Genomic DNA, 27926 nt, shown 5'->3' with positions numbered 1-27926 from the left:
AAATCGTACGCTTGTCAGATCAGCCTCATGTGCATCAGGTCTTAAAGTGACAGCAGTCAATATCCCTTCTACAGTCTGTGTCGTTAGTTTTAATCAAAGAAAAAGCAAAAAGAGATCATCACTTAGTGCTCTTGTCTGAATAACTTTTGTAGGTTTAATAAGGAGTTATCTTTATTTAATTTATACAGTGAGGACTATGCAGTTATTTTACATTTGATTACTTCAATTTATGTAGAATTTCTAGCTTGAGCTGTTATATCCAGTACCTTGTATGCATATCATTTAATAATGTAAAGTATCAATAAAAACAGATCAGTGATATATTAAATTAGATTTGTATTTAAAAAATATTAATTGGATTTATGTTTCACTGAGATTGTCACAGTTGCGTTCTGGGGTAGACATCTCATTAGTTTTTGGAGTGGAGCATTAATGTCAGGGTCGATAAGGTTTCTAAGAATCCACATCTGAGTCAGCAGTCAGCACCCCTTCTTCCCATCTTCCTTTGCTCTGATGGTCTGTGGCCTGATGTGATCTCTCACTGATGCAGCAGAAAGCACATCTGTGTCCTGACTCAATCTCCCTCCTGCTGTCCTGGGTCACTTCCTGTCCCAAAACGCCCTATCTTTCCTCCTTTTGGTTTGTGTGTCCGTTGACGAGCTAATGGCCCTATTGGAAAGCAGCCTGCAGTTCAAAACTGTAGTTCTGTCAGATCAGCCCTTCTGAAAACCATGTGATCTGAGAGAGCAGTAAAGTGTCCTGAACAGGAAATACTAATGGTTTGGTCCTGGTCGGTCTGTTTCAGAGCCGTACTTTGTGAATGCTGTGGAATGGGGGCCGCATGTCTACTTCTTTTTCAGAGAGATGGCTATGGAGTTCAACTACCTGGAGAAGGTGAGAGGATGGTAGAGCACAAGTCTCATTATTCTCAGGTTTCATAATGAGGAAAAAGTCCCCAATGTTCTCACATGTGTTTCTTCTAGAGTTTCATAAGACATCCAAAGAGTGCCAGTCTGCACTCAGAAGGCATATATTTCAATTCACTTGTAAAATTAAAAATTATTTATTGGCATTTATGGTTCTATGAAAAACCTCTAACATCCATTTGACTTTTGTTTCATTGCACAAAAGGTTATTTATAGTGGAAAAAGGGTTCTTTAGATTATGATGTTCTTCACTCTAAGAAAAAAATGATTATTTTATGAAATGTTCACTTAGAGGTCCTTTGGGGGAACCCAAAATGGTTCTTCTATGGCATGCCTTTTGGAACCTTTATTTTTACGAGAGTATAAATTCTCCCAAGAGCAAAGGATTTGGGCTATGATATTCACATTAATTTTATAGCTCTTTACTCTTACCGCATATCAGCTATTGTCTTATTTGTGTCTATTTTGTTGTCTCATAGTGTTGTCTCATCATGGTTTCAATTCCCAGGGAAATTATCAAATGTATACATTGAATGCTATGTAAGTTAGTTTGGATGAAACATCTGCCAAATGCATAAATATAAACATAAAATTCCTGGGCTGCAAAAGAAACATTTTAAACCTTAAACCTTAAGTTAAACCTTCCTGTGGGATCAGTTGAGAAAGATCAGGGAAGAAATAGTGAGAGTAATCTGAAATTGTGTTACCGTATGTCCAGTCTGGCAATATTATTCAAATGTCAATACTAACTACTGTATTTCCAGTCAGACTGCAGTATGACCTTTTCCCTGTTTTTGTGCTGAATGTTTAATTTAATAATCATGCCCTATAAAGCTGTTTTGAGTGTAATTTAAGCACACAGAAGTTGTTTTTCTGTTGTTGTTTTTCAAGGCAACTGAAATCCATAATATCATTTACTGAAAACTGAGAAAAACACATCGACACACTAACAAGGGTTCCTATTATGTGAGAATTAGCAATGCAAGACTTCTGCAAGAACAGAATTGTGCTTGCGCAAGCATTTGTACTGCTGGACCTCGAGGAGAACAAAAACCCACTGTACTTTGGATTCAGCTCTTTTGAAATCACTTGCCGAACCCGTTTTAGGGAATGCTGACATTTTCATGAATGAATTTATATTAGCTTACCCATTTTACACAGACTAGCTACTCTCCAGAATCTGCTTAAAAACCACAAGGATTAAAAGATTTAGGGCTTTTTGGAGAGGATACAGTACTGTTTGATGTGCGTACTATCAAATGCTTAAAATTCATAATTAATATGCAAGTTAATTCCATTTTCTGTGACCTTAGGTGGTTGTGTCTCGCGTAGCACGCGTGTGCAAAACAGATCAGGGCGGTTCGCAGCGTGTGCTCGAAAAGCAATGGACGTCCTTCCTGAAAGCTCGGCTGAACTGCTCAATACCAGGAGACTCGCACTTCTACTTCAACCTCCTGCATTCCACCAGTCCCATCATCCGCATGCACGGCAGGGATATCATCCTCGCTGTCTTCTCCACACCCTCCAACAGGTGGGTCACAGCCTTTACGTGCAAACACTGACGAAAACCTTTTCTCGGCAGCAGTCAAGAAACAATAAAAGAACCACCCATGATGCATATTGCGCACAAAAATGGAAAAAATCACTAGCTTCTCCCTGATTGGCTGGCTTCCAGTTTCCAGGAGTCAGGGTGCACTGGTTTTTATCAGTCTGCTACTGAGAAAAGTTGTATTTGCAAGTTTCTAGGCTTTTACAATGAGCTTTTCTGTAGAAGAATTTGCCTCAGGATTTGCCAAAGTTTGCTAGGAATCAATCTTTGAAAGATTTTGTTGGAAACTCTTGATAGCAAATACTGTAAACAAGATATACAAGCATACCTACTCTACCGTTCATAGGTTTAGGGTCAGTAGATTAAAAAAAGAAGAAAAAATTATTATATTTTATTTTTATTTTTAGGATGCATTCAATTGATCATTAAGTGACGGTAATTACATTTTCATTGTTACAAATAAATCAGTTTTAAGTAAATGCAGTTCTTTTTACATTTTTATTCATCAAAGAATCCTGAGAAACAGTTTTTAACATTGATTATAGGAAATGTTATTTAAGCACCATATCAGCATATTAGATGATTTTTGAAGGATCATGTCACACTGAAGACTGGAGTATTGGCTGCTGAAAATACAGCTTTGCATCACAGGACGAAGTTACAATTTAAACTATATTCAAAAAGAAAACGGTTATTTAAATAAATAAATAAAAACACTGACATATTGAATAGAATAGGTGACCTCTTTCTGACAAAGTGGGCAGCACTTAATTGAATAAGCTGCAATATAGACCTTCACATTGAAAATGTGGCTAAAGAAGACTAAGAACCACCTGATTCCAACCAGACTGTGAATCTCAAGAGATAAACTCCCAAATATAGTGCATTAGCAGCCTCATTGATAGACAGTTGAGCTGGAAATATCACAGGCTGGTGGCAACAGCAGAGCACTGGGAAACGGGTACAATCGCTCTGGGTTTAGGTCGTCCTGTGGGATTGTGGGTGAAAAACCTCTGAATATAGAACACTGGTGCGACACTGCAGGGAATATTATTGCAGGTTTTAATGGCATGTAGAGAGGCTCTGTGACAGAACGGGAAGGGGAAGAGATATATATTGATGTAAGAATGAGGAATGGAATTGATGTGGGGAGATGTACACATGCTGACAGGCTGTCACCAAAATGACACACTTAGAGAGGAAAGCAACAACAAAACATATTTTTGGGATCAGGGAGCAAGTGCATGTTTTGACGGAGTTTGCTGGAAATAATTACAGAAAAGAATATGAGAACATGAAAAGAGGGAGGGCTGTCAAAAGGGATGGGAGTGAAGACGCTGAAAGAGTCATTACTATGAGAGGAAATGAAGAGAAGAGAAAATTGATAGAAAATGGTTCATGTATGCGCTTTTCTACCAGTGTGTGTGATCAAGGTATGAGAGTGACTGCAGTGCTTAAAGGGACAGTTCACCCAAAATTGTAAAAAAAAAGTCTCATGCTCATAAAGGCTGCATTTATTTGATCAGTAAATGCAGTAAAACCCGTAATTTCGTGACATTATTCACGTTTAAAAGAACTGTTTTTACTTTAATATCATTTAAAATGTAATTTATTCCTGTGATGGCAAAGCTTAATTTTCAGCATCTATATGATCCATTAGAAATTATTTCTTATTATCAATGTTGAAAACAGGTGTGCTTCTTTTTTAATGTTTTTATGTTTTTAAGAATTATCTGATTGATAGAAGTTTAAAAAAAGAGAACTGTATCTGTTTTAAATCTTGCAACAGATGTCTTTACTTTTGGTTTTGATCAAATTAAATCATCCTTGCTGATAAAAGTATTAATTTCTTTCAAAAACAAAATCACACTGACCAAAAACTTTTGAATATGAAGACTAAATCAATGAAAAATTCGAAATAAATTTAAAATAAAATGTTTAAAAATTTGTTTTAATGCTACACGTGAATTTAGCAATCACAGTATTATATTGTACAGTATATTCCTATCGAGATTTACTAAAGATTACATTTAACAGTTTTATTGAATCATTCATGTTTTTAAATATTTACTTTGAGTAAGCACTAGATGAATGCAAAGGTCATCTAAATGTAATGGATTTTGTTTTTTATTTGAAAGTGAATTATCAGACTCTACATCAGTTGAAAATTCATTTAATATCTTGTTGAGCTATGTCCTCAGTGTGTGTAAGAGCGTGCATGATTTGTAATATTTTTATGAGACCTGTGTATGTGCGACAAATGAAGAGCAACGAGCACCCTCTGAATGATGGAGGAAGGGCAGGACTCCCAGCATGCAAATGTGTATTTATGTCAGAGCATGGACCAAACCTCAGCAAATGCCAAGTCTAATAACATCTCAGCCTGCTAATGGCTGCTCTGGGGGGTCGAGATGGGAAGAGAAAAAGATGAAGGATGAGTATTTGTGTGTGAGTGTGTATGTGTGTGTGGGGGGGATACTCAAGGACGAATGAATGAGGCGGTCCCACATCTTCCCCCACCTCTCCTTCACAAGAGTTAAAAAACGTTTTTATCATCTGGCTCATATAGAGCCGGGGTTCCTCTCCTCCCCTCTTATCCTGAGGGCACGGATCCACGGCGGGCTCAGTAAGAGATGGAGCGCCGAGGTGCAGTGGCAGGGAGCGTCCAGCTGTACAAGCATTCCTGTCTGCAGCTGCAGTCCTCTATAAACAGCGCAGGGGGCTCCGCTAGCCTGCCGGGAGGATGTGTGGTCTGTTAAAGAGCTCTCAGACAAATTGCCGGGACCGGTTAGTGCGTGGCAGACGCAGCAGCAGGGGAGGACTATGGGAATGAGAGGAGGGCATTCTGGGATGTGGTTGAGATGGGTATAAGTATTATGGGAAGGACTGTAATAAAGTGCAGGTTGTCTAAAAGTCAGTGGTGACTCATGCTAATTGGAGAGTGGTTACAGGACTATTCTGCAGATTTTGAACATTTTGATGGTTTCTCATAAAAGCTGATTTTTTTATACATGAGCAGATTTAAATTTTAAATCTTACTTTAAATATTCATGCACATTTTTTCCAAATAAGCCAAGCCAAGAGTCACAGTTGCTTGTACTTGGTAGGGATTTGAATGAATAACCCTAATTTGTAATGCTTAATAGAATGAGTAGTTAGTTCCTTCATAAAAGAGGCATTGGTTTGGTTCATGGCTTATTCTTCATTGAAGAATGTTTTTAAATCTCTCTGGGGAAAATGGATGGGAAAAATACTTCCTGAAACCATGACTGGAAAAAATGAGTCATAATTTCTCTCCATTATACTTTGGTGTATAAAGCATCAATGCAGTTTTCTGCTTTTTTTGCCCTTTGTTTAGTGCACGTGGACTGTAGTAGATGACATGAAATCATGGGAATAAAAGGGGGGAACTTGCGTTGCCCACACGAGTCAAAACATGTGCTAGGGTGTTGAGGATGACTTCCAGGGCTTGCTGTATGGTTGCTAGGAGTTCTGGGAGGTTGTTTACAAGATATTCTTATCCCTAGACATGGCTCGGGTCATTCCTAGATAGTACACTAGCATTCAAAAGAAGATGATTCTTTGGTGAATCAAATATGTTCCAATAAAACATTAAAGAGCCTTCATACATATTAAGTATTTTCAGAATATTCTTTGTATAGAAGACCGGTTTCACTCTCACAGAAAGAGAGCAGGCGGGAGAGAGGTGTTTGCATCTCATTTGAGCTCCCGATGCTTCGAGGTGTGAGGTCGAGGCTCCAAGCAGAGCAGGAGAGATGAAGTGAGATTGTTGTAAATGAGAGGCTGCAGGTGAGATCATCCTCTCAGTGGATCATGGTGGATGCAGGAGGAGGATGCTGAGTTCAGATTGAAGGGGGGAATGAAAGAAGGCCAGAATCTGCTGGAGAGGCACACGCTCGGGTTTGAGGCAGCTGAGGGACTTTTAAAGAGTGAGTGGAGACAGAGAGAGCTCATAAAGGTGAAGAGGAAAAAGGAATGAGCAAGGAGAAGCGTTTTGACAGAACTCCAAGATGAGACATACAGAAAGAGACTGAGGAACTTTCCTGTTTAAACTGGAAGACATTACAGTAATTCAGTCAGACTTCCTTTACTAATCATTGCATTATATTTACAGTTCAAATTTGTTTAAAGTAATACTCAAAAATAATAAATGTGTCATCAATTACTCGGCCTCATTCCAAATTTTTCACATTGTGGAAAGCAGATTTTTTTTTTTTCAGTTCAAATATCTGAAGATAAAGATAAATATACTTGAAGCAACAATGCATAAAATATTAAGACTTGGTTTGAGAGATTTTATCTTTGTTATGAGTGTATTTTTACTACACTGGCAGTTTTTTTTTACTTGTTTTAAATATGAACAAGTAAAAAAGGAGTGGAAATTCTGCTGGTGCAATAAGACAAAATATGACTCTAAAAACTAGCCTTAATATTTTATGCACTGTTGTTGCTCAATATTTTATGCACTGTTGTTGCTCAAGTAAAATTTTGCTTGTTTTACCTTGGAGATATACACTCACCTAAAGGATTATTAGGAACGCCTGTTCAATTTCTCATTAATGCAATTATCTAATCAACCAATCACATGGCAGTTGCTTCAATGCATTTAGGGGTGTGGTCCTGGTCAAGACAATCTCCTGAACTCCAAACTGAATGTCAGAATGGGAAAGGTGATTTAAGCAATTTTGAGCGTGGCATGGTTGTTGGTGCCAGACGGGCCGGTCTGAGTATTTCACAATCTGCTCAGTTACTGGGATTTTCACGCACAACCATTTCTAGGGTTTACAAAGAATGGTGTGAAAAACATCCAGTATGCGGCAGTCCTGTGGGCGAAAATGCCTTGTTGATGCTAGAGGTCAGAGGAGAATGGGCCGACTGATTCAAGCTGATAGAAGAGCAACTTTGACTGAAATAACCACTCGTTACAACCGAGGTATGCAGCAAAGCATTTGTGAAGCCACAACACGCACAAACTTGAGGCGGATGGGTTACAACAGCAGAAGACCCCACTGGGTACCACTCATCTCCACTACAAATAGGAAAAAGAGGCTACAATTTGCACGAGCTCACCAAAATTGGACAGTTGAAGACTGGAAAAATGTTGCCTGGTCTGATGAGTCTCGATTTCTGTTGAGACATTCAGATGGTAGAGTCAGAATTTGGCGTAAACAGAATGAGAACATGGATCCATCATGCCTTGTTACCACTGTGCAGGCTGGTGGTGGTGGTGTAATGGTGTGGGGGATGTTTTTTTGGCACACTTTAGGCCCCTTAGTGCCAATTGGGCATCGTTTAAATGCCACGGCCTACCTGAGCATTGTTTCTGACCATGTCCATCCCTTTATGACCACCATGTACCATCCTCTGATGGCTACTTCCAGCAGGATAATGCACCATGTCACAAAGCTCGAATCATTTCAAATTGGTTTCTTGAACATGACAATGAGTTCACTGTACTAAAATGGCCCCCACAGTCACCAGATCTCAACCCAATAGAGCATCTTTGGGATGTGGTGGAACGGGAGCTTCGTGCCCTGGATGTGCATCCCACAAATCTCCATCAACTGCAAGATGCTATCCTATCAATATGGGCTAACATTTCTAAAGAATGCTTTCAGCACCTTGTTGAATCAATGCCACGTAGAATTACGGCAGTTCTGAAGGCGAAAGGGGGTCAAACACAGTATTAGTATGGTGTTCCTAATAATCCTTTAGGTGTGTGTGTGTGTGTGTGTATATATGTATATATATATATATATATATATATATATATATATATATATATATATATATATATATATATATATATATATATATTCTAAATGCTGAAATGCTGGCAAACCATTCAAAAAAGACCCATTAAAATAATTAGTAAAAATGTTTTATTGCACTCAAACCATTTTTGTAAACTAAACTGGTCATTTAGAAATCTTCATAATATTGATGTCACAATCAGGAGCTATTCAGTATTCAGGTAAGCCAATTATAACTGAGTTTATTTAATTTTTACATTAACATTTTAAAGATACAGTAGCATAAATGGTGGGGTTTTGTGGGTGGTATTGTAAACTGAATTACGGCTGTAAGAAACCTGAACACTTCATAAAATGCAACAAAAATAATAAAAGTAAATAATAATAAACAATAATAGTTTAGCACAAAATTGTTTTAGAAAATATACATAATGTTTGTGTATAAAAAAGTTTGTATGTGAAAGAAATGTTAAAATAAACAAGAATGCATAAGTAATATTCGGTTTTAAAAAGAGAAAGCCGTGTTCTGCCAATGCTGCAAGTTGTTCACCTGTCAGGCCTTTTGGAGGGTCTGCAGTGTGTCAGACTGATGACATTGATGTTCAGGCTGATATGAGGCTAATGAGGTCTTGTCAGAAAATTGCCTGAATGCTGAAGCTGAACCGTTTGAACAGTTTCATCTCTGTCAATCAGTAGGTCATTCTCAGCTGCTTTCTGGTCTGTGCTTTTACACACACACATTAAAACCCACTGCAACCAGTGGACATGTTGCAGATGTTTCCCACAATGCTATTGGAGGCAGCTGTTTATCCTTGCTTCTGCCCCTGAGCTTTACAGACTCTCACATTAATTCCCTTCCAAACCCAGCAAGACATACTCAAGCACGGTTTATACTGACCACAAAGCCCAGATCAGCATGGGTGATTTTGCCAGGTCAGCTTGGGTGTCACTCCATCCAGACCTGAACCTGCCCATAGAATCCTGGGTGACAAACTTACTGTGTGCACCAAGAAAATTGTGAGAGCTATAGAGCTCAAGAGAGTGGTGGAGAGGGAGTGAACGACTCACCTGTGTCAAGGATGCATGAGAATACAGCTGTGGCTTGTACTTATAAAGTATGTCAGTGCCAGGAATCTGAGGAGGAAGTAGAGAAGGATAGAGTGAGTGGGCGTAAACGAGAACTGAACTGACTCACCCTGTATGACTCTCTCTTCTCTCTTAAGAAAGTCTTTAAGTGCTGAAAGCTGTCACTTCACCAGAGACAAATCACTTCAGGACAGTTTAGAGAATGAAGCTCAGTGTTGCAGTAGGAGGAGAGAGAGAGATGCAATCATGATTTGGGTTTCCATTCATGTATTTTTATGTGCATTTTGAGATCTTTCATAAAAATTGCTGTATGGAGAAACTGAGATGTGTAAGATTTACAAAAAATCCATAACAAACAAACAGTTCTGCTCATATTCATGTTTACATACCCCTTGCAGAATATGCAAGATATTATACATTTTTACAAAATAAGAGAGATCATAAAAATTGCATGTTATTTTTATTTAGTATTGTCCTGAATAAGCTGTTTCACATAACAGATGTTTACATACAGTTCGCACTCTTAAAAATAAAAGTTCTTTGAACCTATCCATCCATGGAACCTATCCATTGTGCTAAAGTGGAAAAGTGTGCTTTATAGTGAAAAAAGTTCTTTAAATTATTAAATTGTTCTTCACACTAAGAAAAAATGGTCTAAGAACTAATCAATGAAAGTTTATTTTGAGAACCCAAAATCTTTCTATATGTTGTTTCCTGGATGATCCACGACTGTTTTTATATTTTGTGATTGATGGAGTCCCTTGTTTGTCCTCATCAGTGCCCACTCTTCTTCAGAAAAATCCTCCAGTTCCTGCACATTCTTTGGTTTTCTAGCATCTTCTGCATTTTTGTACCCTTTTCAACAGTGACTGTATGATTTTGAGATCCATCTTTTCACACTGAGGATAATAGAAGGACTCATACACAGTTATTACAAAAGGTGAAAACATTCATTTCTCAAGAAGGTCATGCTCAAGATGGAAACATTATACATTAAGAGATGCAATCAGAATACAAACCACACATTTTAAGGTATTACTTGTTCATGGCATGAAGATGCTAATTGCTAGGGGTTGATTTAAGTCCCTGATTCCAAGTCTAAGTAATAGAAATACTAATTATTTCCATATTACAATATAATTGGATTCGTTTAAGATGCAGACAGTCACATACACTAAAATAAATAAACTGTTGATTGGACAACTTTAGGTGTAAAATACAATACAATAAAAACAAAATGGTCTAAACTTCGAATTACATGCAGTTTTACATTATATGTACATTTTTGAACTTTGCAAGTAAAAACTAAAAATTAATTATGTAATTTTACACGGTAGAAGGACATTCCCAAGGACAAGTCCCTGCTTGACAAGACATATGAATATATTTCATATAGATAATTAAGTTTCTTATTTTTGTTTTCATTAATATACATTAGTTTATTATGTTTTGTTTTACATTTTTTGTTTAGTTAATGTGTATTGGATTATTTTAGTGTAATCTGTTACCCTAATGTTGTTTTGTCTTTGTGTGTATGACCCTATGCTCCATATGAATATTGGTCATGTTGAATTCTGATTCATCATGTGGCTTTCTATTGAGCAACTTGTATTATTGTTGGAGAAACCCAAGAATGTTTCTCACTGTTGCATTTGTATATTGCTGCGTTCTTGAATAGTTCCTCAGTGGGAGGTAAAGGTCAAGGACTGGAAGAGCTTGCAGTCACCCAATGTTTCCTGTGACAGCTCTGGACAGTATTCTCTGCTCTAGTTACCTTGAAATGACTGTCCAACTACCCACTGTACAGACCTTTCAAGGCTCTCAACTAATGTTTTTTCGACATGTTAGTGATAAATGAAATCCATTTGGTGTTGCAAGCCTCCTCCAGCACAGAGCAGTATCATGGAAACAGAACAGATCTGAGTATCACGGAAACAGAACAGGTCTGAGTATCACATAATACGAACATTGTGCCGTGTTTTTGCAGTATTCCTGGCTCTGCAGTGTGTGCTTTCGACATGGAGCAGCTGGCCGGAGTGTTTGATGGAAGATTTAAAGAGCAGAAATCGCCCGAGTCGATATGGACACCTGTTCCAGATGAGGTTGTGCCCAAACCGAGGTACTGAATGAAATGACATTTACAACTTTAGAGAGTGTTTTATGTCCTCAAATGCCAACCTGCAGAGAGAAAGTTTATAATAATGCGTTGTGTTTATGAATTTTCTCAGGCCGGGTGGTTGTGCCATTCAAGGCACGAAGTTCAACTCCTCCAACTCTTTCCCCGATGATATGCTAACTTTTGTCAAGACCCATCCGCTGATGGATGAAGCCGTCCCATCGCTCGGTCAGAGACCATGGATTGTTAGGACCATGGTCAGGTGAGGACAACTTTCTCTCAGGCAGCCTAGACCAGGTTGTCTACTAAAACCAGGTCATACAGGGAACATGGTATCTGGTTTGTCACTGGTCTGAAGTGGAGTACCAGCTCTAGTTGAGCTATCAAGTCGAACTCAATGGACTGGTAGTCCATCAACCACCTAGACCTCCTTGGGCCAGCAAATGACCAACTTCAAACTTCAGAAGCTGGCAAAAGTCAAGCAAAAGAACACTAGCTGCTAACTTCACCTGGTCATGCTTTTCTTCTCTAAGTTCCAGCCTGTGTAGTCTGCTTGCATTAGTATCTGTCCAATCTCAGTCTTCAGACTATGGGGTTCCAGCAGCTGGGGTTTCTCAGTATCCCACAGGGCACAACAAGATTATGGTGACAAGTTGTTTGTGTCATTTTAAACACTCAAGGAGATGAGTCTTATTTTAGAAAGCTGAATCATCCTAGTAGAGCAGTTTTGGTTTCCTCAAGATATGCCAGTTTGTCAATGCAAATTGCTTTTCGGATTTATGCGTTTTGTTATTTTGGCAGCAGGTTTTGGTTTACAATTTAATGCCTCTCTTTCACATTCGGTCTCATTTGAGAATTAATTAAGTTGTCTTCTGTTGCTTTCAGATACCAGCTCAACAAAATGGTGGTGGACACAAACGCCGGTCCCTATGGTAACCAGACAGTCCTTTTCCTGGGTTCCAGCCGAGGGACCATCCTCAAATTCCTCGTTACCCCTAACAGGGATAACACTGTGACGAACAGCAATGTGTTCCTCGAGGAACTGGAAGGCTACAACCCAGACAGGTAGAGGTTAATTTTTAATTTTGTGATTGTATATTGGTGGAGAATCACAAGCCACAGCATGCAAGCAGATGGGGCGTTAGCTGGTCATTATTTCTTGCTGAAGGTGGTAGGAGTTTGCAAGCAACACTCATTTTCCATGGATATTGTGCTAATTGCATCTTGATCCAAACAGACAAAATGCTGTTTATTCTGTTTCTCCTCACATTCGCACATTCGATACCACTAATTAAAAAAACGAGAAACTTTTTACACTCTAGTTCTAAAGCAAAAAACATATGCTGTAAATCTGGTTAGCCTGTCTGCAGGGTGTTAATTTCCAAACACAGAATTAGCTAAACAAAACAAAGACCCTTGAAAAAACATGAATCAGCACGAATCACTAAAAATGTCCATGCAATTTATCAGAGTAGGAGTGTGTGTGTGGTGAGAATGGCGGCTTTGACAGTGCTAGCTTTGTCTAGCGCAGCGGGAAACAGGCTAATCAGAGGAGTGTAGATGGAGTAATCAGATCAGGCTCCGATCATGCTGGCCTTGCATAACCTCTGCCATCTCTCATCACACGGCGGTAAAGAGGTAAATCATTTGACACGCGCAGGGTCAGGGAGGCCGCGACCGATGGAAACTGCTCAAAAATGCATGTGTCATCATCAATATCGTTCAAGACACTGACTGTAGCGAAACAAACACAATTAAGATGGCTGGCTTGGGTGTTAATTCATGTCAATCTCTTTTTTTATAAACGCTTTCCTTTTATCTCACTGTCTTTGTATCTTCTGTGTAAGTTGTCTGGCTTTTGTCTATGTAATAGCCTTTTTCTCGCTTGTTTTCTGTGATCTAACTATAGCAGTGGTTCATATTCATCTCTTACGTCTTCTGTTTTGCTCTCCTACTCACATGTGTCAAGAGAGCCAGCTTTTTTCTTTGTAAATCAGTTTAAACTTGCCAGTGGCACCTCTTTATCTCACCCTCTCTCTGTTCTCTTCCTGTTTTCGCTACTTGTTTTGGCTGCCTAAAAAAGGAGCTGTACGACTGCAATGATTCATTCATTCATTTTTTTCTCTCTCACTACGCATTTTTCAACCAGGGCTGTCAATTAAATGTGTTAATTTAGTGGCACAGTATATATACATATTCACATATATATATATATATATATATATATATATATATATATATATATATATATATATATATATATGATTAATCAGATTAATATTTGCCATATAATGTAATTAATTTAATTTTTAATTGTTTGAGTTATATTTTCAACATAGATTTTCTAGTCTGTATTTCTTTTTGCTTCTCAAGTAAATTGATCTGTTTTTACATTTTTTTTCTTTCTGTAAAATAACACTAAAATGCTGATGAGGAAAATTACTTTTTGAAGTGAGCTTGTTCTTCTTTCTCATGGCCTTTGGTAAGTGTGGCTCATTACTCCGATCCGATGCATAAAGTACTAATGATATCTCCACTGCTATTGAGGCCATTATCCTAAACGTTTCTATAACCATATGTCATGTATGTGTGTATATGTATACAAACAAATGTGCTTTCAAGCCAGCATGGCAAGTGCAAAAGAGATACTCTAAGTGGTAAGTGCCAATTAAGTGTAAAGCACAGAGGAGTGGGCGGCTGCCAGACTCCCAGATATCAATCTGATTAGTTACTGAGGCCAAGCACAAAGTGACAACACATTAATATGATATCGCATTAATACGACACGCGTTTTCTGTTTGAAGCCCTTTACGCCTCATCCTATTTTTCATTCAGAGGGTGAAAGTTAGAGTCGGTTCATTAGACGCATATAACAAGCTGGAATCTTAATGGATAGATGGCCTTGGTGGAATTTTTTCATGATCTTTAATAATATTAGTTTCAAGATGACAGCAAACTTTCATAACTTAGGTCCAATGTCTAATGTGTTAAAAGGATAGTATATAGTGTGTGTGTGTGTATATCGAGTTCCGATAAACATTATCAGGCTATGTTAGGCTTGAGTGTTTAGGCTTTATTAAGGTCATTCTGTATCAAACTGTGCTTGAGTGTTTTCTCTGTTTCTCTGTAAATTGTGTTTGACTTTCTCCCTGCACTCTTTTAATTTGTTGCAAATTGATTTGGACCGTGTGTGTTCCAGGTGTGGGACGGACTCTCCTCAGGCCAGGCAGCTGCTCTCTCTCACGCTGGACCGCATCAGTCACAGCCTCCTACTGGCTTTTCCCTCTTGCGTGATCAAAGTGCCTGTAGCACGCTGCCAGCTCTATTCCCGCTGCATGAAGTAAGTGACACACACACACACACACTCACACTCCCAAAATGGCTAAACACTAAGCTTGTAATTGTCTTAACCACAAATTATTGGTCAGGAAATTAACTAAATTTAAGCAAATGCACTACTTAAAAAGCCATTACTGTCTCAGAAAAACAAACATCAAAGACAGAATGAAGTTTTTGGCAGAAAATGGGAAGTTGTGTGGAGTGATGAAACACGAGTTGCATGGTGATGCTCCAGAGTGGTGTCTTCAAAAATCTGGTGAGAAATATAATAATAAATGCATCTCTACGACAGTGAAGCATGGAGGAAGAGGTGTCATTGTGTGGGATGCCTTTTTAGCTGCTGGTATTGGTGAGCTACTGTGAAAAGTAATTTAATGCTATGGAGTGCTGGAGAATATTGCAGAATGGCTTGCTTTCCACAATTGAAAAGTTATCTAAAGAGGAATTATCAGATGCTGCTCTTCAACAAGACAATGCTCCTGTCCAAGTTGCAAAGACATCCAAGAAGTGGCTTGAGGACAAGTCAGTATGGATCATCTGTTTGGAGATCGAACGTGTCATTTCTAACACAATAATGATCTAAAACACACCACACATGCAAATCCCATTGAAAACCTTTGGGAAATTCTGTACCTCAAATAAAGCTGATGAATGAATCTCACCTTTGGGAAAAATTTAAGAAGGCTTGGCAAGATATTATGCATGACATATGCGCAAAGCTTATTCGCTTGTTAAGTTGTGATGTAGGGAATACTGTTTCTGGGTCCAAGCCTCCATATACTATCTCAACAGCCATTTATGAGCACTATTTAATCATATCACACTTTTAAGCTTTTAAAACGTTACAGTGTACACTACAGTCTCCGAGCTCATGGCGTCCCGGACACCTATATTTTAAAGATTTATAAAAGACGAATCACTCTCTGGCCAACTGAGATTTCGCAATGGAGATAAGTTAGGATCATGATTTTTCGTAGTCTTACAGCACACTGAATGTACAGTATATTAGCACTGTTTGTTGTTTGCTTTTGGTATCTAATAGAGCGCTTGAACATGTGAAATGGTGACACGTGACATCAGACTTAACAAGCGGATTCCTTGATAATAGCTGCTGTAATCAAAAACAATGAGAACCAACAAAATATTAATAACTAATTATATTGTAGACAACATATGCTTTATTTCATGAGCTTTTTGTTTTTATATGCATTTTTGCATAGTAAAATAAAATCCATAGTCCATGATAAGCTATAGTTTGCCTTTTTTATTTATTTATTGCTAATTTTTCTCATTTAAATATCTTAACCAAGTTTAGTGTTGTCTTCTTCCCAATATAACATACTACTCATATTTTGATGGTTTAGTCAATAAAAGGTCAGTTCCAATATCCCAAAATGTTCCCAATGGGAGTTTTTTTCATGTTTATCAAAATTTTGTGGACAAACCCATACATTTACCTAGCTACGCATCTGGGACTCCCACTGACTCATTGATACTGTTGTTAAATAAAGCTATTTAAGCTAATCCAGAACTTAAACCTACCCCTAAAATACAAATTTACCATGAATAGTGACATCATGTAGTGCCTGAACCATTTGTCCTTTTAAGTACAATTCTAGCAATTGTTTATAGCTTTCAGCTCTAGGATAGCTCTGTGTTTCTGTGATCACTGGTCAGGGACAGGCACCAGCCCGTGCTCTGTGTCTGTGCCCATGGGCCATCGGTGCAGCCCAGTGAGGCGCACTAACACATGTCACACATCTAATGTGTGCACTGAACCAGGTGGATCATACTTGGATGAAATCCAGCGGAATTAAACTATATACAGTCTGGCGCTGTAGGGGTATCATTCATTCTTTTTTCTGTTGTTTCACAGAAACTGCATCGCCTCACGGGATCCCTACTGCGGCTGGACCAGAGGAAGCACCTGCTCTTTCCTCCGTGCAGGTACCAGGTGAGTTTCGACAATGTACCTGATAACACAACATCTTTTTACATAAACAAAAAGAGTTCCATCTTCAGACAAAGCATCTAAAAAACTGCGTTTTGTATTGTGCCTCTGTTTAAATACACTTGTGAAATTATATCCGTCCTCAGAGAGACAGTTTTATTGAGTTTTGTGTGCAAATACAGGTTGTCTGCCGGTATTCTGAGATCAAAACTTGGAGACGTTTTACCTCAGCGCCGTTATGCAATTACAGCTCTCTGGCTGGATCTGATTTGATTTACCAAGGACGGTCAACCTGTCGATCGATTCCGTCTCGCATAATGCTGAAAAATTCTCACCAATTGAATTTCACAGTGGAAAAACGATACAGAAGTAGTCCTAATTACTGCCACTTGCTAATATACACAAACCGTGAATATGCAAAACAAGTACAGGAACGTTCTGTCGGCTGTTTATCTGTCTTTATGTGCTTCTCAATTTCTACAGTATGGCTAATGTTCATCCTCAGGAGAGCGGCGGGAAGGAATCTGTGTGCTCATTTAAATTCTCGGGGTGGTTTACCGCTATAGTATAAAAAGAAAAACAGCCATCTTCTCTCAGAGGAGTTGTGGAGATTACTGCTCTGCGCCTGCAGGTTGTAGAAACATTATATTTTATAGACATTTCACAGAAAGCGTTTAACCACACGGGTGTAAACGTATCTTCTGAAAAACTAAGACCCTGGCAGTAAAAGACCCCTGGCTGCCTTGTTGTCCTGGGCTTTAACTAATTGCCGACGGTAGTGGAAAGAGGCTGGTCCCCCATTGCACGCTTCTGCTGTGCGTAGCCTTCGGCCTTTCGTCTGTTTGACTTATGCGGTTGGAAGGAAGCCATTCGTGAGTCGACTGCAGTCATTTTTCTTCATTAATGTGGCTTTAAGGTAACAGAACATCTCTAATAGAGCACTGTGATGCCTCTGTGTGTACAAGATTTGATCACGAGCACAGATTGAGTTTCTGCACACATCCTGCACAGGCTTTTAATTTGCAATATTGCTTATTATCAAAGCCAAGAGGAGCAAAAGACCAGAAAAAAGACATTTTAGAATTACCCTTCAAGATAGCATTTAAAATGGTGTTTTTCTTTCAAAGAAAAAGAGAGAGAGAGAGAAAATACACAGGTATTACTGTAATTCAGACGGTGCAGTTTTATGGCCTGTTTATGTGGTTTGCTGATGAATGATTCTACTACTGTTCTTTCACCACAGGCTTCCCTTCGAGCAAGACGTCGAGCATGGAAACACTTCTCACTTGGGCGACTGCGACGGTAAGAGTACATTTTTATTACAACAATAAAACTCTTCATGCTGTGACCTCTCGCTCTCTCCCCTCGTCCCGTCAGACCTGCAGCCGCCGTCGTTTTCCGCCCCATTTTGAGCTTCTGTTCTGCTGCAAGAGCCTCTGTTCGGGTGCGTGGTGATCACAACTCACGCTTTCTATATATAGTTCCCCTTTCATCTCCTATTATGTTCGTCTTGGAACAGCGTCGAGTTCTGGGTGAACCTCTCTGGGTGGGGTTCATCGCAGCAAATCAATCGTTCAGTCTGAAATACTCAGTCGATGTAGAACCCCTTTGATCTCACCGCTGATTCTGCACAGGCATTGGTGCATGTTAATCTTGGGTCCACCACAGGAGACCTCGTTCATCTGCTGTGAGCCACAAACACTCGGGATGTATAAATATTGCATAATGATCATGTCTGCCTGGCTGGATTTTAATCTGCTCATCAGGAGCTTTTGAAGTTTTCCAGGCCCTGTTTCAGTTGTGGTGCACAAGCCAGAAAGTAATGGGGTGGGGGGCCAACTGTTGTATTTGCTAATGTGTTTCCTAATGGAGAAGATCAGTAAGTCAGGGGAAAAAATAGTAGCTCTGTCACAGCATTATGAACAATGTGATGTAAGAGAGCTTTATTTTGTTTTTTGATATTCTTACAAAACTTCCCTTTTTTTAAAAACTAGCATAAGTTTGTTCTGTTTCAAATACTTTTAAAAGACCTGCATTCCAATGAGATATTATTAAATTATTTTAAATTAATTAATGCATCAGGTATCATGAGCTAACCTAACAAACAACCATTTTTTAAAGCATTCATAAATATAGATTCATTTTAAATAATATAGTATGATATATAATTATTATATTCATCTATCTCAAATTATTTATATTATTTGTGTTAAAAATAAATTAATAATAAATACAATTATATACTATTGTTCATTGTTAATGTAATGTTCATTATATATAATACATTAATGTTTTATTTATACATCTTATGTTTTTATTATTATTATTATTTTATTGAAACTAAATAGAAGTGTATACTTCTATTTCATTCAGTATTGAAAGAATTGATCAAAATATTTAATTCTGTTTCAGAATTAACTTTACCCAATATAATAGAGTTGCTGTGTAGAATTCCTGCCTTCTTTTTTTCTTATTTTTCTGCTGTGCAGAATTGCTGCTGCCATATTTTCTAGTAAAATGTCTAGAAATCCTTGAAACAAGATACATAAGAAGCAACACTGCGTTAAATATTAAGGCATGTTTTCTGCGACTGTATCTTTAATGCAGGTGTCTACTACTGCGGTGTCAGATTTTTTTTCTCCACTCATTTTAAGTATAAGTTCAAAACAAGTGAAAAATTTGCCAGTGCAGTAAAACAAAATAAGATTACAATAACAAGTCTTAATATCTTATGTAGTGTTGCTTCTAGAGTAAATTGATCTTGTTTTAAGGAATATTAGATTTAGATTTAGTCACTAACTGACATAAACCAGTGATGATCAGCATGTAAACTCACGCTGGTTTAAGCTGGTCTGGTAGGTAGGATGTCTCTCTAGTCTAGTGTCTTTCTAGTGACTCTTAGACTGGGGGCTTGCATGGAAAGCATCTCATTCTTCATCTGTAATAAGTCGTGTGTAAATAAGTGTTTGCCTGCAAGGCTTTGATCAGCAGACCGCATGTCACATCCATCACGCTCCTCAAGTGTGCTTCTCCTGGGCCTGCAGTGCAGAGAGACACAGGCCAGGGGTTGAGAAGTGGGCAGTTTAGAGGATGTAGCACTGCATCCATCACAGTTTGTAGCTGGCGACTGGCTTTCATCTACTGCTGGGAGGGTTACAGACAGAAGATTCGGGGGGGCAGCCTCAGTGATGGAGATCACCCGGATAAGACTGAACTTCATGTGACCCCAGATGTCTGCTTGCATGTCCGACAGGGCTTAGATGGCTGATGTTAACAGCTTCTGCTTAACGACAGAAAAGTGGTCAGTGGAAGTGGGGGCAGAGGAAAAGAATTGATTTTCATCTCGTCTCTCTGACTCGATCTGGGCTGAATGATTACGGACGGTGGGATCCATAAACCAACGAGGCAGATGCAGAGCACAAAATGGTAGAGAGATGAAGTAAAGCAAGTATAGATGGAGGAGTGGTGGTGGTGGTTGTCAGACAAGCTGGAGCCCCGTGACTGAGGGCAAGTGTCTGGGGTGGGGTTGGGTGCGCAGTCAAGAGCGTGAGTGATGTAGAGAGCAAGCTCTGATGTCTCCCGTGTCACAGAACCGTCACTGCTGCAATTCCCAAAGGCCTTGCGCCGTTATAACTCTCTGACATGTTCCCGTCTGCACTGCAGAAGCGATTTCTCATTCCCTCACAATTTCACTCTGCCTCTCTTGGTTTACAAATAGTGTAAATTTACTTTTTCTCAAAAACTAGTACTCTTTAAAAGTTGACGGATAACATGAACCTTTTTTGTCAACATCAAGATTTTAGGTATTTTTATTGTTATACTCTAAATGACCATTTTGCCAATTTCAGTTCGATATCATACTGTATCATACATTTCTCTACTTTGTGAGTAATTTGGCAAAGAAAGAAGTAATGGATATTTTTGCAGCTTTTCTTCAATAAATGTTTTCAGTTTGGAAAGGAAGAGTGTGTTAATGGTACATCAAGATCTTTTTTCTCAGTAGATCAAGTAAAATTTGATTTTTCTACATGACCCCTTTCTAACTATTTGAATATTGTAACTGGAAAATGCAAGGCTTCCAGTCTTAGCCAGTGTGTTATTATAGCTGTACAAAAACTTAATTTATCATATTATTTTTATGTATTATTGTCATCATAAACACTGGTTTGTAGCTCATATAGTTTTAGTGCAGTTTGTTATTTTCTTCTAGTTTATTGCAGTACTTAAAGCAGCTAATGAATGGAAGTATTTCACATTCACAGAAAATAGCTTACATCCGTGTTGAAAAATAAGGCGGACTGCAGCTCATTTTGAGGTAATTTCATTAAAAACAAATTCCCTGAAGTCCACTTATAATGTTAGTGACAGACATAATTTAATTCAGAATGAGACATTTTAGTTCCAATTAATGCTGTTTTTTCACTGTTTATGAAGTTTTGAAAAGCTTCAAAAATGAATGATGCATCAAGGTTTTTTTGTTAAAGGGGGACATTGGATTTTTCATTATGACCCTATTAAGTGGTCCTGCAGTGAGACAAATTAGTTTTTAAAGTATTTTGAAGTCATTAAAATGAGGCTGTAAAAGCTGCATCCATAGTAATTAGAAAGAATGAGAAGAAAAAATTAAGTTTTAATGGTGCGTAGCTTGTCACATTCCTGGACACTTCTGTAGGATGTTACTGGCCAAATATATCTTTCTGTATCTTTCTTCCACCTTCACTTCACCTTGGTGTTTGAGTAACCGATCAGGCTGTTCCTTCCGTCTCTCTCATTTTGTTCAACAGTGTGAGGACCGTAATTAGAGATGCGACTGCTCTTCCTGTGCCCTGACCAAGCACTTAGCGATCTGATTCAAAATGTCAGCTCCCCTTTTGCCTGATACTCCAGAGGGGAGCTGATCAAAGTAGATGTAGACATCAGACGCTTTAATTTAGTTGACCTGTGAGGCCTGCCCTCAAAGGCCCGAGACACGGCCGCCAACAGCCACTTGTCTTTCTGCATTTTTAGGGCCTATCTCTTTGGCTTTTTCTTTCTGCCTTCTCTCTCAGTTTAGATAGGCTGCCAGGTTTACGAATTCTTGCATAGTGATGGATTATGACTTCGCTAGCTGCAACAACTTTGCTCAAGAAATCACCAACAGTGCTTGAAACAATGAACTTGTTTCACGAGTTCACACTTACAAATAAGTCAGATAGAATAAATGCGTATTTGGCGTGCTGTCCGAGGAGAGGGCTCCGGGCTCGGTATTTGGCCCGAACCCAGAGTACTCCCCCCGTATTCCTGGCTGTGAAAGAACAAGCCAAGAGTGAGGAGTCGGGGTGGTGGAGGGATGCTGAAAACTGTCAAGGAAGTTAGGTGAGTTGACAGAGTGAATATATATATGCTTCCTCTCATGCTGATAGGGTAGACATGGTAATTGTTTGATGAGTTGATTGATTGATTGCTTGCTTGATTATTTGAACGTGCTCCTCCCGAACTTTGTTAATAAAACATCATTTGTTGTTAGAATGCTGAGTGCATGTTGTATAAAGAGAGAAATGCTAGCATGAGAGAGGATAGCATGAGTTTTTACATTCCAGCCTGGGCGGACACTTTGCTCTCTCGCCTGATCTCAGCCCAATGTGGTGTTAACCCTTTACAGGTCACGACCTTTAAGTCAGCCGTATCGATTACAGGATTAGCGGCTAATTTAACGGTCCTTAAACTTCAACAGTATCCTTTTCATTGTAAAATTTCTGGTCATATGAGGGGTGGAGCAGACTGTGAGTTACTATGCCAAAGGAAGTAAGACCTATACTAGTAATTACATTCGGTTAGAAAGTTAGGAATTCATCCAATTCAGACTATTCCTTTAGTCAGTTCATTGTAAGCTAACTGTGCAAACAGCCCCAAAGGATAATTTAGCTTTGATGAATTGCGGTTCCCAAAAACTCCTGACTGATTCCTTTGAAAAGTCGACCACCCCAAAGCTCACTGAATAATTTTCACACTGGGGTGTAATCTAAATATACCTGCCGCTGTTGTCAAAAAGCCGCTAAATGTTAACCACGCTCACTTGTGGGACCGACGGAGTCATTGTTTGCACAGAAAACTCATCAGCAAATGTCAACGCTGTTAAACCAGGCATTAAAAGGAAGGGAGGCATTAGTGTAGGAGAAAACTGTCATGCCCTGCCGTTGTTACGAGTGAATGGACTGCAAAATGAGGCTTCTCCTCGAATCTGCAGTTCAACTACAGTATGTGTATAAAGAACAGAGAGTCATAAGCCGCATTACTCTTTCTTTGCATCTATAGCCCTCCCGCTTACCCTTTTCTCCCGTGTACGTTGCTGCTAAAGCATTTGAATATAATCACAGAGTTGACACAGATGGAGGCAATTACGCTGCTGCTAAAATATTTCCTGGAGAAAGGTGGTGTTTTGACTCTGCAAACAGTGGGTTGCAATCACAATCTAATTGAAGTCCATGTTACACAAAGAAGTGCACGGCGCTGTCATTCTCGTGGAGTGGGATGACAGCCATGCAGAAAAAGGCAATGAGGCACATGCTGGCAAATTTGCTTCTCCACTGTAATTGGTATCAGCTGTAGTTATACATCTCATAACACTACTGTTCAAAAGTTTGGGATTGGTTAGATTTTTTTATGTTTTTCAAAGAAGTGTCTTATATTCACCAAGGCAGCATTTATTTGATACAGTAAAACGGTAATATTGTGAAATATTATTATTTTTTAAATTGTTAATGTAATTTATTCCTGTGATGGCAAAGCTGAATTTTCAGCATCATTACTCCAGTCTTCAGTGTCACATGATCCTTCAGAAATCATTCTAATATGCTGATTTGATGCTCAAGAAACATTTCTTATTATTATCAATGTGAAAACAGCTGCTTAATATTTTTGTTAAAACTGAGAAAAATACTTTTTCAGAATTCTTTAGTGATATATCAAGTAATTTTTATGTCCTAAAAGGGAGAAAAATACTGTGCAGAGCATTGAAATCAGTCAAACAGAACACGTTGGATGTGTCTTGGAATTTTACTTGGAATTTCGATGAGTTGTCATTTTGTAGTGTCACACACGTTTTGTATGCTTTGTGGAGTATGTTCGGCTTTATAGAGGGGTTAGTTGTTAAAGTGAGTGTTTATAAGACTGATGTGGTGCTCTTGCCCTCCGGACCTTTCCAACACTCCCACAGGGGCAGTTCATGTTCTCCTGGAGTACAACATCTCATGACCTTCATGTCCAGGTCATTAATCTAGCCATGGACAAACACATGTATGTCTACACTGAGGTAGGTCATTCCGTGTACCAGAGAAGAATTGGCTCCCTTTCAATGCACGAGTTGTGCATGGCCACATCCAATTGGAATTTGAATTGATATGACAATTAAAGGTTGTATCAGCGATTTCAGGCCCAAACATTAATGATCACATTCATCTAATCTTTCCTAACGATCCGCTAGCTGCCCGCTAGTCACCGACAGGGGTGGGTGTTGTGAGGTTTTGCGCTCGTGCACGGCTGCCTATGACGGCTGCACGCGAAAACCTCACAACACCCACCCCTGTCGGTGATTGGTTGGAACACTATTTATTTTGGTTTTGAGTGTTGGTGAAGCCAACTGTTTTTGTGTGCAGATTTCAGAGCCTAGGCTGCCTACAGAGACGCGTTTTTTTTGACGGCATGCTTATGGGGCGGGCAGCTAGCAGATCGTTAGGAAAGATTAGATGAATGTGATCATTTATGTTTGGGCCTGAAATCGCTGATACAACCTTTAAATGTGTAATTTATGGAATTGAAGTTTTATTACTTTCGCAACAACATTCAAATGATTACATGATTAATTTGGACTAATTGTGCCTGTTTTCTCAACTAATTAGACATATTTCTCTACTAAACTAAATAGAAGTAATTAGAAAGTACTGTCTCAGCAATTAACAGCCATCATAATTTCATTTTACCATTCAGGTCTCAAATAGCTATAAACACCACAATGTTTTAAAATAATCATTACAAAATTTGACATTTTAAATTTGGTTCCATTTTGAAAAGTATGTATGTATATATATATATATATATAAATACATATACAGTCAGGTCCATAAATATTGGGACATTGACACAATTCTAATCTTTTTGGCTCTATACACCACCACAATGGATTTGAAATGAAACGAACAAGATGTGCTTTAACTGCAGACTTTCAGCTTTAATTTGAGGGTATTTACATCCAAATCAGGTGAACGGAGTAGGAATTACAACAGTTTGTATATGTGCCACCCACTTTTTAAGGGACCAAAAGTAATGGGACAGATTAACAATCATAAATCAAACTTTTACTTTTTAATACTTGGTTGCAAATCCTTTGCAGTCATTTACAGCCTGAAGTCTGGAACGCATAGACATCACCAGTTGCTGGGTTTCATCCCTGGTGAAGCTCTGCCAGGCCTCTACTGCAACTGTCTTCAGTTCCTGCTTGTTCTTGGGGCATTTTCCCTTCAGTTTTGTCTTCAGCAAGTGAAATGCATGCTCAATCGGATTCAGGTCAGGTGATTGACTTGGCCATTGCATAACATTCCACTTCTTTACCTTAAAAAACTCTTTGGTTGCTTTTGCAGTATGCTTCGGGTCAATGTCCATCTGCACTGTGAAGCGCCGTCCAATGAGTTCTGAAGCATTTGGCTGAATATGAGCAGATAATATTGCCCGAAACACTTCAGAATTCATCCTGCTGCTTTTGTCAGCAGTCACATCATCAATAAATACAAGAGAACCAGTTCCATTGGCAGCCATACATGCCCACGCCATGACACTACCACCACCATGCTTCACTGATGAGGTGGTATGCTTTGGATCATGAGCAGTTCCTTTCCTTCTCCATACTCTTCTCTTCCCATCACTCTGGTACAAGTTGATCTTTGTCTCATCTGTCCAAAGGATGTTGTTCCAGAACTGTGAAGGCTTTTTTAGATGTTGTTTGGCAAACTCTTATCTGGCCTTCCTGTTTTTGAGGCTCACCAATGGTTCACATCTTGTGGTGAACCCTCTTTATTCACTCTGGTGAAGTCTTCTCTTGATTTTTGACTTTGACACACATACACCTACCTCCTGGAGAGTGTTCTTGATCTGGCCAAATGTTGTGAAGAAAAGCATGTTGTGACCAAATGCTTCAGAACTCATTGGACGGCGCTTCACAGTGCAGATGGACAATGACCCAAAGCATACTGTGAAAGCAACCAAAGAGTTTTTTAAGGTAAAGAAGTGGAATGTTATGCAATGGCCAAGTCAATCACCTGACCTGAATCCGATTGAGCATGCATTTCACTTGCTGAAGACAAAACTGAAGGGAAAATGCCCCAAGAACAAGCAGGAACTGAAGACAGTTGCAGTAGAGGCCTGGCAGAGCATCACCAGGGATGAAATCCAGCAACTGGTGATGTCTATGCGTTCCAGACTTCAGGCTGTAAATGACTGCAAAGGATTTGCAACCAAGTATTAAAAAGTAAAAGTTTGATTTATGATTGTTAATCTGTCCCATTACTTTTGGTCCCTTAAAAAGTGGGTGGCACATATACAAACTGTTGTAATTCCTACTCCGTTCACCTGATTTGGATGTAAATACCCTCAAATTAAAGCTGAAAGTCTGCAGTTAAAGCACATCTTGTTCGTTTCATTTCAAATCCATTGTGGTGGTGTATAGAGCCAAAAAGATTAGAATTGTGTCAATGTCCCAATATTTATGGACCTGACTGTATGTACACAGACACACACACACACACACATATATATATATATATATACACATATACATATATATATATATATATATATATATATATATATATATATATATATATATATATATATATATATATATATATATATATATATATATATATATCTCCTATCATTTCCTGTCCTTTCTTTACTATATCAGTGGAAGTGGAAAAAAAACATATGACTGTGGTTCAGTTCACAGGATCCCTATGCAGTGTTCACCAGGATAGCTCACTTTTGAATTTTGAATGCTGAAGTACACTTCCCAGGGCACTCTCTGGCAATTAGCACTTAGCTTTAGTGTGTGAGAAATCTTGACTGGTTTGACTGCAGTAAGAGAGAGACTCAGGAGCGTAAAAGGACAACAGCAGCTGCCACTGAAGCCTGCAGCACGAAGAGCCTTGTTGCCGTGGCGGTTGCCAGGCATGTTGACAGGGCATGAAGAATCTCTCTGCCACAGATCATCATGACTGGGTGAAAGATATAGTTCAGACAGGTGTGTGTGTAAGGGACACACAAAACCGTACAGCGAAACCTCTCAGCCTTAGAAATACCTTGCATGCACCCACAGTTGCGTTGACACCATTTTTCTCTCTTACACAAATACACGCTCCAGATCCTGAGACAAACAAGCTTTATTGATCCTAAAGAGGATTTTCTTCAGTTCATCAAGCCAGAGACCTGTGTCTCTATTGAGTATATGTCTGACAAGCATAAAAGAGACATTTTGAGCCACCATAGCAGATTGTGAATGACCCAGAAAAGTTTCGTAATTTTGAAAACGTGTGGAAAAACGATTCCACCTCTGCCAGACTGAGCTTGAAAACTCAACATCTCTGTTATAGAGACAAACCGTCGGTACCGGTTAACTTAATACAAATAAGGAAGTGTTTTTAGCAGCTGGTAATATACGGTCATATGCAGAGCACTGTCGGGCAGAATTTACGTCTTCAGCATGCTGGAAAGATTAACTTGAAATTGGAGGTTTCGTGATTGTGGTGGATGCAGATGTCGCGCTTCGCAATTGGCTAGACAAATACCGCCGTGTCCCTTTCTGAATTTATAACCCATGCTGGAAAGGTTGAATATTTTTTAATGATTTCATTTGAGAGTTCTCACCGTTCAGCCCCAAATTAAGGCTATCAATTTACCAGCAAACCTCCTGTTACATTAGAGCCCCCATCAGCCACATCTGTGGTATTGCAATGCAGTACATGCTTCCATGATCCTACATACTTGTTTGATCAATTTAACACAGCTGAACTGACTCTCATCTGCATCCTCATTAGCGTTTGTCGGCAACGGTTGCTGTGAATGGGGGAAGCTGTGTTGTAAAACTATGCGCTAATTGACTACAATTAATTGTGGCTGACTAGGCGGCGTCTGCAGAATGTGGAAAAGGTGAGCAAGC

General features: G+C 39.0%; 1 protein-coding gene across 7 annotated transcripts in view; it reads left to right on the top strand.

Moving 5' to 3' along the window:
- Positions 1-27926, top strand: part of sema6bb (sema domain, transmembrane domain (TM), and cytoplasmic domain, (semaphorin) 6Bb) — a 122975-nt gene that overhangs the window by 84613 nt on the left and 10436 nt on the right. For all 7 annotated transcript variants that reach the window (XM_081349700.1, XM_081349699.1, XM_081349702.1 and 4 more), the window contains 8 exons: positions 806-894; positions 2240-2457; positions 11323-11454; positions 11564-11713; positions 12337-12516; positions 14651-14791; positions 16667-16744; positions 17985-18043. In XM_081349700.1, the coding sequence (XP_081205826.1) occupies positions 806-894; positions 2240-2457; positions 11323-11454; positions 11564-11713; positions 12337-12516; positions 14651-14791; positions 16667-16744; positions 17985-18043 (1047 nt within the window). The remainder of the gene's footprint in view (positions 1-805; positions 895-2239; positions 2458-11322; positions 11455-11563; positions 11714-12336; positions 12517-14650; positions 14792-16666; positions 16745-17984; positions 18044-27926) is intronic.

This window comes from Scardinius erythrophthalmus (genome assembly GCF_964197995.2).
Source record: "Scardinius erythrophthalmus genome assembly, chromosome: 20".
Taxonomy (NCBI): Eukaryota; Metazoa; Chordata; class Actinopteri; order Cypriniformes; family Leuciscidae; genus Scardinius; species Scardinius erythrophthalmus.
The sequence above is the reverse complement of the archived record's forward strand: the minus strand, read 5'-3'. Positions and strand labels throughout refer to the sequence as shown.